The sequence below is a fragment of the Nestor notabilis genome, unplaced genomic scaffold, assembly GCF_000696875.1.
Source record: "Nestor notabilis isolate BGI_N333 unplaced genomic scaffold, ASM69687v1 scaffold20879, whole genome shotgun sequence".
NCBI classification, from domain to species: Eukaryota; Metazoa; Chordata; class Aves; order Psittaciformes; family Psittacidae; genus Nestor; species Nestor notabilis.
Genome location: NW_009945310.1, coordinates 5,030 through 16,209, shown reverse-complemented (window position 1 = coordinate 16,209; position 11,180 = coordinate 5,030). Strand labels below are relative to the sequence as shown.

Below are 11,180 nucleotides of genomic sequence, written 5' to 3'. Positions count from 1 at the left end.
TTTGTGTCTCCCTTAAGTTTCTTTTGCTTTGTTTAAAAATCAGTTCCAAGCTTTGTAAGGAAGTAGTAATGAAAATTATGCTGATTATGATGATTTATAATATTCATTTGAAGTTATATGATATCAAAACCATGTTTTTTCTGAATCTAAAATGACAAACACTGAAAAATAATGTTTTAAGTGTTCTTGGCCTATCTCTTTTTTTCTGTTTTAGGAACAAATTCTCTCATAAGTGGAGGATGGGATACATCTTCTTGGGGCTTAAGTTCAAATGCAGAACCACAGAATCAGCCAGTATCACCAACAGCAATCACTAAGCCAGTGAGGAGGACGGTAGTAGATGAATCTGAAAACTTCTTCAGTGCCTTTCTCTCTCCGACAGACGTTCAGAGCATACAGAAAAATCCAGTGGTGTCCAAACCTCCAGCCAAATCACAGCGACCCAAAGAGGAGGTGAAAAGCACTTTAAAGGAGTCTCAGCACCTCAGTCAGGTAGAAGTACCAGTGACGACGGAGGCAGAAGTGAAGGATTCCTCTGTAGCTGGGCTAGAGGACTTGAAAAACCTTGATATTCCCAAGGAGAAATTAGAAGAGAATTCTGTGCTGGAATCTAATGCTAAGCACGAAGAAAGCACAAATGAAGTTGCTGACAAAAAGGTGTCTGATCTAAATTTGGAAGTACCTGAAGATGCTTTAAGTGAAAAATCCAGTGTAGGAGGGGATGGAACAGGAGGTGCACCTGATAGCACTCTGCAGCCTCTTAATGCAGGTACAAAAGACACTGGTTTGGAAACCAGGGAGCGAAAGACTGAGGACAGGCAAAGCAATACACCCTCACCTCCCGTTAGCACTTTCTCCTCGGGGACATCCACAACTAGTGATATTGAAGTTCTGGACCATGAAAGTGTAATAAGTGAGAGCTCAGTAAGTTCGAGACAAGAAGCTGCAGATTCAAAATCCAGTCTCCATCTAATGCAAACATCATTTCAGCTTTTATCTACGTCTGCCTGTGCAGATTATAATCGGTTAGATGACTTCCAAAAAATGACCGAGAGCTGCTGCTCCTCTGATGCTTTTGAAAGAATTGACTCCTTTAGCGTACAGTCTTTAGATAGTAGAAGTGTAAGTGAAATAAATTCAGATGATGAGTTATCGGGCAGGGCTTCTGCTTCAGCATCTGTCGCTGTCAGCCCATCTGCACCAAAGACAGAAACGGTTGATGCCCTGAAAAATAAATCTGAAAACTTGAATGATGCTCCTGTTTTACATGCTGAGGAAGCTGAGATGGAAGAGAGCGGGAGAAGCGCGACCCCTGTTAACTCTGAGCAGCCAGATGTTTTGGTTGCTGCTGTGCAAACTGCTGAAGAGCAGGTTGTGAAAGAGGAGATGGAGCCGCAGCTGGATGCTGCTGATAAAGTGTCAGAAGAGGACGCTGAAAAGCAAGAGCTCAAAAAGGTAACTGCAAAACATGTTTTGCAATCACACTCTTTAATTACAAATGAAACTCCTCTCTTACACAGGTATTAGCTGTATCTTATGTGAAATAATTAATTGATGCTGAACTATCTTACCTTGTAGAAAACTGTCCTTGATAGTCTGTAGTGGAATAATACTGGTGAATTTCTTGTCAGATTATTTTGGTTTCACCTAATCCATCGAGTTGTCATTGTTGTGTATTGTGAGCAACACTAGCAAACGGGAAGCCATGATAGGCCAAATGTGTTATTTTAATTCTTTGGTGTGAAGGGTGGAGGAGATTCCTTGAAGTATTTAGATTTGAATTATGAAACTACAAGCCTTGAGGATTTCAGCAGTAACCAAGATAATATTTTGTAAGCACTTTTTTTCTGCCCCCCAAGACTTAACAAACTGTCAAAATCTGATTACATTGCAGGAGCATTATGCATGTTCTTCAAGGATAGCAGTCGTTAGTGTAAATAAGACCTTTTTACTCGTAAATGAATGTTTGCTTTTAGCAGAAATAATCTTTACTTTAAAAAGAAGGTATCATAGTCTTTTTAATGAAGAAGATAGTTTATAAGGATAGTGAGTAGATTAAAAGGAATTTGTATGGCTAGTTTAGATAGACAACTAGAAATGTGACAAAGTAGGATACTCAAGTGTATGGGAGGCTAAACTAGAGGTTTGAGGCAGTGTGTTTTGTCCAGTTCTGCCAATGTATTGTGTACACTATCTTTCTTCCTTTTCCTTTGTTACCTTCCTGTCCCTCTATTCCTGTTTTTAATTTCTGAGCTCCTTTGACCTGTGTTTTGCTCCTCTTCTTTGCATTTTGCTTTGCTCACAGTCTGTGTGCTTAATATGTGGCATGGATGGCCTTGCCCTGTAGGCATGCTTGCAATACTGATGCTGTTCCTGGTAGTAATAAGGGAAAAGCAATTGCTTATGGGAGTTCATAAAACCCCAATGTAATCTGTGTTTTAAGGAAAGCATTTTTTGTGTGTAGATTATACAGAATGTCAGTGTAAATTCCTTAGGGAACTCCAAAGCCATGGACAGTTACCCCTAAGTTTTCCTAACTTAAATGATTATACATTGTGGGTAGTAGTGATAATGGACCACAGTAAATTCTGTCTTTCAGTGGCCATATTAAGCTATGCTTAGAGAATATGTTTCATTTGTTTATATCTGTATATTTACATGTATGTTTGTGTTATTTATCTATATTTCGCTTTACAAAATCTGGTATTAAGAAATTATACTGATGATATGAGCTAAGAGCTCTTGAGCCTGAAAGCTTTCTTCCCTCATCCGATGCTGTTTTGCTGCTCTGTGCTAACGTTTCACAGAAGAGACCTTCCAGTGTAAATTCTTCTGTGATTCTGTAAAGAGTGGCATAAGGAGCACTGGGAATCTTAATGGTTAATATTAGCTATAGTTGTATAGGTTGTATTGTGTTTAGATATTGCTTAGTTCTAAATTAATGTGGCAAAAGCAACATGGTAATCTTCAGTGACTTTTACCTCAAATTCCTAAAAACATTGACAAGTTCAGCCTTAAATAGTTTTGGGAGGGAGTGGGGGGGGGAAAGGGGAAGCCTGCCCCTCTTGTGTTTTAATTGTCCCACTCATCTGATCTTTATCTGTAAAAACATTGTCCAGATGATTGATTCATTAACTGAGAAACTGGAGAAGAGGGAAATACAGTTATTAAGTACTAGTAAAGAAAAGGCACGCCTGGAAGAAGCTTATGATAACCTAAAAGAGTAAGTATGAAAATATACACGGTAGTGGGTGTAACTGTAACTTTACTGTAATGCAATCACTACACAATATTGTAAAACAAGTAGCTGTATGACTAGAACAAAGGTTGCAAGGGATGTGCACTGTTTGGGAAAGGTGGAAATAATGATTGCATGTGCTGTGATGGGATTTTTTTTTTTTTTAAAGACACATTATTTCTTAAGGCCAAACTCTCTTTTGGGAAGAGGAAAGGTTTTTCAGTAAGTAAGCAGTAGGAATGACAAACAGATGTGTAGAGCCAGGCTTGGTTTTTAATAAAGGTCTTTGTTTTAAGACTACATTCAGCTATTAAGGGAGACTGACTTTTCTGGTACAGATGGATGAACCCAGTTTACTAAGTAATTTGCTGACTAATATATATAGGCAGTGGAAGTGTGGTAGACGGGCTGGTCGTAGGGAAAAACCCAAATTGGTTATTTAATTCAGTTAAAAGGGAAAATAAAAGTTGGATTTACAGTTTACTGATCAAATATAAAGTTTAGAAATGTACAGATAATATGTGATGGTATCACTTAATGACTAAATTGCTCTTAACTTAAAAATACATTTAATCATTTGCCTTGTATATGATCCACGCTATGGTTAACCAGAAAGAACTTGATTAAAGCTAAATAAAACATTTAATTGTTTTCATGGGTAAATTACTGAATTAATACAAATCTTTCATTAGTACCTCTAATATGGATGTGGGATGTTTTTTGACTTCTGGTTAACATGTAAAATAAAAGCAAACAAACAAAACAAAACACATTTATAAATGCATTTAGGACAACCTGTTGCAAACTGCTTGAAATGTCCCATAACCGTGGAACTGTTCTGAAATGTGAATTTTAAATGTAGTGAAATGTTTAGAATAAAAGAAGAGAGCAGTAGCCTTTCATCTCTCAAAGAGGAGTTTGCTCAGCGGATCGCGGATGCTGAGAAGAAGCTCCAGCTGGCCTGCAAAGAAAGAGATGCAGCTAAAAAGGTAATTTGGCTTCATTGTGAAGTTAATGTGTTTATTTTAGAACACACTTCAATTTCTTGAGGTAAATTAATGAAAAAATAAGCTAGGGAAAGCATGACACCACCAGGTGCTGTCTCATGGTATTAGTAACTACTGTAAGCTGATTCTGGCCTCCCCGAGGCTGCGTGTTGTTTCCTTGTCTTGACACATAAATTCTTGCAGCCATAGTGTGAATCAAGTTAGGGAACACAGTGAAGTCAAAGTTAGTCTGGTTTGGGAAAAAGGTTTAGCGTCTGCTCTCATTTACCTTGTACCTGTAAATGCATTTGCATTGGAGTGAGGGAGAAGAATGGCCTGAGGATGTGGAGAGGTGGAGAAGAATGGGACTGGCTTCTTTAGAGGATTAACTGGTAGGAAAATTAAAGACTGATGACAGATTGGTTTGGAATGAGCAAAGAAGTCAGCAGCAGCAAAGTTACTGAGTTTAAATGTTCTTGACCTGGTATGGCAGTATTACATTTCTCTAGCTTATTGCTAGTCTGCAAAAAGCAAGCTCCAATCTGCAACTGGAAAAAAAAAACCAAACATTTTTAACAGTTGCTTGGTCACTGTTTGTGTCGCTGTGTTGGCACATTAGTACATTGAAATGGAAAGATGATCTGATACCTCTGTGTGAATATAAGTTTGTTTTTACTGTATTGTGAAGTGGAAGGAGGAGTTGGAGCAAATTATACAGAGAATTTACAGAGTCTCAATCTTTGGAGGCTTTAAAACTTCATGGAATAAGGCTCTGAGCCATCTGGTTTGATCAGATAATCTGCAGAGTTCCTTTCCAACCTAAATTGTTTTCAGAGAAAAGCCTTTTGAGAGGAAGTGGAGAGACAAAAGGTGATCAGTAATTTACTGTGTGCTTCTCCCTAAATATATTTTAATAAATGATCCTGAGTATTTTATCCTGTTATTTAGGAAATGAAGACTGTTAAAGAAGAATTGGCTACTAGACTTAATACCAATGAAACTACCGAACTGCTAAAAGAAAAAGAAGAGCAAATCAAAGGATTAATGGAGGAAGGTGAGAATTAAAGTATTTAAATAGTAAAAATACATAGAGTATTTTGCAATGTTCTGCCTTCACATATAAGCACCTTTTATGTGGGGAAGAACACAACCCATGAAGCATGTTAGATGTTTCTGAACATTTGAACCACCTAGTTAATAGCAAAGAGCAACAGGAGGGGTCTGTCAAATACCGATGTGTAGGGGATACTTCTTGCAGTGTGCATGAAAAGGTGCTGTGAGGTAAAACCAGTCTGCACTGCAATGCTTCATGTTGCATTAATCAGAAATCTAACTAGGGCATTGTTCAAAGCATTTCTGCAGTGTCTCCCTTAAGACCTTTTAATTTTGGAAGTAAAATACAGTCACTAAATGAAAAGGCCATTTTGGGTTTTTTTCTGGTAACGATAAGCTCATTTGCTTTACTTTCAAAACCTTTAACTGCCCATCCTTTCTCACTGTAGTTTAGTGCAGCAGAGTGATATTGGGTTAAGGTAGAGTTAAACTGTGAGAACTTGCATGGAAAAATATAAAGGTATTTCCATACATATTTGATTATTATTTTCATGGGACTGAAGAGCAGGGGGAGGTGTGAGTAAAGAGAGTTCATAGAATAACAAGTGTGCACTAGCTTGATGTTAACTTTCTTCACAGGAGAAAAGCTTTCCAAACAGCAGCTGCACAATTCCAACATTATTAAGAAATTAAGAGCCAAAGAGAAAGAGAGAGAAAATATTAACACAAAACAGAACAAAAAGATTAAGGAGATGGAAGAGGAGTTGCAGCATTTGAAACAGGTGAGAGATTTGTTTCTTTTGGGTTTGTTGGGGGTTTTTTTTAATCTTTTTCTGTGATCTGCAGAGTAGCCTTTTGGAGGAGGCTCCTGGTTGAGACTGTTTTGTTTTCTGGGAGACTTCTCTATTTTGTATTACTGGAACACTGGGGTGTGATCTCTGTGTGTGTTTTCAGAGCAATTAAAACTGAGATAATCTGTATCTTTCCAGCTGCTTGTTTGCACTTGCACTGCTGGTTATCAGGTGGGCTGACCAGATTCAGTACAAAAAATCTTAGTTTGAAAATCTATACTAGCAAAATTTGGGCAGGTTTTGTTTTTTTGTTTTTTTTTTGCTTGGTTAGTGATTGAATCAAGACCTTACAAGCAGCAGACCCAGTCTGACAACTACCACAGTTGACATTGTCCTTGGTTGGCATTGTTTACCCTTTGTACTGGGATTGGTCTCATGCTTCTTGTTTGCACTCTTAATAGGTGCTTGATGGCAAGGAAGAGCTTGAGAAGCAACATCGTGACAGCATTAAACAACTGAACAGTGTTGTAGAACGACAAGAAAAGGATCTTGCTAAACTTCAGGCAGAAGTGGGAGACCTTGAAGAACGGAATAGAAGTGTCCAGGCAGCACTTGACAGTGCATATAAGTAAGCAAATATTTGTGTGCCTTTCTTCAACCATATATTCAGTTTCTTTGTGAAATGTAAATATATATAGCAAAGCTATTTGCAAAGTCACGGTTGTCACTGTGTAAACTGTAAATGCATTGTTTTGTTTTGGCTTGTTTTTTTTTTCCTCCACAGGGAACTTGCAGAGCTTCATAAAGCTAATGCTACAAAGGACAGTGAGGCACAAGAAGCAGCCCTAAGTCGGGAAATGAAGGCAAAAGAAGAGCTTGGGTTAGCTCTGGAGAAGGCGCAGGAGGAGGCTCGGCAGCAGCAAGAAGCTTTGGCAATTCAGGTGGGTCTTAAATACAGTGGATAAAACTTTGTCATTGAAGAAATGAATGTTCCCATCATGTGTGCATCTGATGTAATGAACCAGATGCAATATAAAGTGGAATTTGTTTTGCGTACTTAGCAAATACCCAGTGGATTTCTTTCCTGTGAACTTGTTCAGTCTTTAGTGGTAGTTGTGCGAAGCTTTAAATATTAATTTTATTTAAAAATACATTTAATTTTACTTGTCTAAATGAAATTATTTTGACAGGCTCTATGTTAAGTTTATAGTGCTCTTACCGTGATGCAAAGTTCAAGGCATTTATTTAGACAAAATTTTTAGTAGTAGATAAATCTGTGTAACTATTTAAGTGCATGCAAAACTTAAGCCATTACCTTGTAAACATACATAACCTGTCTGACAGTGATTAAGATGGTACAGGTCTGTAGCAAACAAAAAGGTGGTACTATAACTTGTGGAAGAGAGTAGTGACAATGTCTTGTTTATTTAGGTGGCGGACCTGAGGCTGGCATTGCAACGTGCAGAACAGCAGGCAGCAAGAAAAGAAGACTATTTGCGCCAGGAAATTGGTGAACTACAACAGGTACTATAGCAAATAGATGGTCCCAAATTGTATCTGCAAGGAGGGCTTCTAAAAACTGAAAATAAAATAGCCTGAAAGAGAGGCTTTTTTTTTCCTGGTTACCTGCAGTATTTGTCCTTTGTAGAACAGCAATAAAAATGTTAAATGTTTTTTTAATCACATAATGAAAACAAAATCATATTTTTTTTTATGATGCCTCATAAATGGAATGCTGTCCTTTTAGTGTAAGCTGTTATGTTTGTGCTAGACCTCTACAATTGCTAGCAAATATATTTTGAATGACTCTTTAGCTGCTTCTTAAGAGTATTTTTACTGTTCTTAACGTCCAGAAGATAGATTGTTGCCAAAATGTTTCAAGTGATGTCCAGAGGGCTGGATATTTCTGGGCTGTTGCTCCATCATGTTTCTAAAAATATTAAGCTTATCTCTTGGAATTTCACACTTTATTGAGTTTGAACAAATGGATTTTTAAATGTAAAGCAATTGTAAAGCAGTAATTTTAGAATGTAAAGCAACTGCTTTATGTTTAGGTGAATCCTATATTCATCTTTCAATCCATCATATGATTTTAAAGCTTACATATAATTAATCTGTGATTTCAGAGACTCCAAGAAGCAGAGAGCAGGAACCAAGAACTAAGTCAAAGTGTTACGTCTGCCACACGGCCACTTCTCCGGCAGATAGAAAATCTGCAAGCCACATTGGGAGCACAAACCTCTGCATGGGAAAAGCTGGAAAAGAACCTTTCTGACAGACTTGGTAAGATGTTTCTAGCTTTTACTGAACTGTGAGGCTCTTGATGAAGATGTGAGATGGCTGAAGGTAACTGAAAAGAGCTTAACACTTGCCCAAAGTGCAGATGGTGGATCAGGAGAGATGAGCACAAAATGCTTTTCTGTAACGAGATGGTGTGTGGGGTATTCTGTCAGGACTCTTGGACAGGTACTATAGATGTTTGATCAAAAATGTTAAATTCCATGTTTTTCTTGACTTAATATTAGGTGAGTCTCAAACTCTTCTAGCAGCAGCTGCTGAGAGAGAACGGGCTGCTACAGAAGAACTTCTTTCTAATAAAATTCAGATGTCTTCTACTGAATCTCAGAATAGTCGTTTAAGGCAAGAAAATACGCGCCTTCAGGCTCAGCTGGAAGTGGAGAGAAACAGATTGAAGAAAATGGAAAATGAAAACAGTAGGTGAGTTGCATTTTTGGTTAACAAATTATAGTGAAATGCAGTAAGCCTTGTTTTGTGTAACCATCTTCATCAGATCTCTTTGCAAGTCAGAAGACTTGATTCTTTTGAGTGCTGATATGACTATGCGAAACATTGACCTCTGTTGATAAAGTTGCCCAACTTGTTAAGGGTATTTTGTTTGGTGCTAAAGATTGAAGCATGTTACTTTCATAATGTTTTAAAACCTTGAAGCTATTTTTATTTTAAAAGCATATGAATCTAAAATAAACACAGAATGCTTATTTACTGACTTTCTCTACCTCTTCTTTCCTTAATGCAGGTATGAGGTTGAACTAGAAGGGCTCAAAGATGAGTATGCAAAAACCTTGGAAGATGCAAAGAAAGAAAAGGTATTGCGTACTTCAGCTTTAATCTATGTTATTGTTGAAGTCTGAGCTAGCAGGAGGTTAACAGCCTCTATTTCTTCTTGTAGACACTGCTGGCTACTCAGTTAGAAATGGAGAAAATGAAAGTTGAACAGGAAAGAAAGAAGGCACTTCATGTGCAAGAAGCAGCAAAGGAGAAGGTACCAAGATCTGACATTTCAGTTCAATCTTATTGATACTGTCATTATTTTAGTAGATACCTGGAACCTGAAACTGTCACAAGCAGCAAAGTGCGCTTAGAGCAGTACAGTGTGTACTGTCAGCCTGGGCTTTAAGGACTTGGCTGAATTCCTGCTTTGTGTTTCACTTGATTGTATATAAGGTACTACATGCTTTCCAGCTAAGTCACAAGTCACAGAGCAGTCCTCAATAGTCAGTAATTTTGTTACTGCTAATTAGCACTCGATTCTTAAGTAAAACTGTTTCTATTGCTGGTTTTTACCATCTCCAGTTCTAAAATCTAAGTGTTTTATTCTTCAGAGGCTAGCATACTTTTAGATACTGCCAATACAAAGAGGTTAGTCTATTTGGAAGTATGTCAGCAAGGTATTAGTATGTGAGAAATCTTGGAATTTAATTCATGGTATTAGAAAAAAATCAAAGAAAATTATTAACATACATTCTAAAAAGACGTTCCTGTGATAACTTTGGGCCTCTGAGTTTCCCCTGGCTACTTTAAAGAGAAATTCTTTTGGTGTAATTTGCAACTTCTGTCTTCATTTCTTGAAAACAACTTGAACATAAGCTTTAAGTGTTTGTAGCACAGAAATTCTTCATGGTTGAACTTTAGGGATGGTAAGGTAAGGAGAAAGGTTCTTTGTCACATGGTGTTCTGTGTGGTGGTGGTGGAAAAGGGCACTTTGTACTTTACAGAATCTGTCTTTCACCATCTTGTAACTGTTACTTTTTATCTCACTGGTCATGTTTTGTGGATTTAATTTTTTAAGGATCGGAAGTCATTTACAGTTGAAACAGTTTCAAGTACCCCAACTATGTCACGCTCTAGTTCCATAAGTGGAGTTGACATGGCAGGGCTTCAGACGTCTTTCCTCTCTCAGGTATCATCTATTAGTTTTATTGGCTTTTTCTTTTTTTTGACAGATTGCTTTCTTTCCTCAATAGGAAGATTTATTACTGTAGAAAATGTATATTGACCTTACACAAGGTAACTCCTATGCAGAAGCATTTAAAACCTGCTTATGCGATGTCTGTTATTGTAAAACATCTGTGAAAGACGGTGTGAAACTACAGCTTTTATTGCAGAGTAATGTATTATATGTGTGTTGGTGCTGAGCTCACATCTAGAAGATCTGAATAACACTAGTTAGGAGTCAAATCAATTGGTTTATTTTTAGTAGCAATCCTGGCTTAGGACACAACCCTGCTCTGAGGTGGTATCACTGACTGTTGTGGTCTGCGTGAAGTCTGTTGCTTCTGCTGCTTTCCTGTGGATGCAGTTACCAATGTCCCCATCAAATGGCAGTTGTATAGGGGACAGGAGAACCTGCCAGTAAAGAGCTATCTCAAGTTGTACCTCTTCAGCTTAAGCTTTTGTTTTAAAACCAAACTTCAAGCATTGAAATGCTTGCGTGGTAAGAAGATAATTTTAAATCTTAAATGATGCAGTGCTTCAGGACTAGGAAGATTCCAAAGTGTGCACATTTTTATCTGATTTTGAGCTTCTCAAACCTTTTGTTTGTAGGATGATCCTCATGATCACTCCTTCGGGCCAATAGCTACTAGTGGGAGCAATCTTTATGATGCTATAAGGATGGGAGCAGGTTCAAGTATAATTGAAAACCTTCAATCCCAGCTAAAATTAAGAGAAGGAGAGATTTCACATCTACAGGTATTGTAGTTATTCTTACTTAACCAAACACAGGATTTGTAAGTGGAAATACTAATGCAATCAATATTATATTGTTGGGTTTACATTAAAAAAACTCAGTCCTTCTCCCCACAGCAGAGT

The 11,180-nt window shown here is 37.6% G+C and overlaps 1 protein-coding gene across 1 annotated transcript in view; it reads left to right on the top strand.

The window, feature by feature from the left end:
- Nucleotides 1-214: 214 nt before the first annotated feature.
- TMF1 (TATA element modulatory factor 1) overlaps nt 215-11,180 on the top strand; it is a gene marked incomplete at its 5' end in the record, with an annotated part of 12,642 nt that continues 1,676 nt past the window's right edge. Inside the window, 14 exons of the mRNA XM_010022817.1 lie at nt 215-1,455; nt 3,120-3,223; nt 4,101-4,227; nt 5,173-5,278; nt 5,917-6,059; nt 6,530-6,696; nt 6,853-7,009; nt 7,500-7,592; nt 8,195-8,351; nt 8,594-8,786; nt 9,106-9,175; nt 9,259-9,351; nt 10,159-10,269; nt 10,914-11,060. Coding sequence (XP_010021119.1) covers nt 215-1,455; nt 3,120-3,223; nt 4,101-4,227; nt 5,173-5,278; nt 5,917-6,059; nt 6,530-6,696; nt 6,853-7,009; nt 7,500-7,592; nt 8,195-8,351; nt 8,594-8,786; nt 9,106-9,175; nt 9,259-9,351; nt 10,159-10,269; nt 10,914-11,060 — 2,909 coding nt within the window. The remainder of the gene's footprint in view (nt 1,456-3,119; nt 3,224-4,100; nt 4,228-5,172; nt 5,279-5,916; nt 6,060-6,529; nt 6,697-6,852; nt 7,010-7,499; nt 7,593-8,194; nt 8,352-8,593; nt 8,787-9,105; nt 9,176-9,258; nt 9,352-10,158; nt 10,270-10,913; nt 11,061-11,180) is intronic.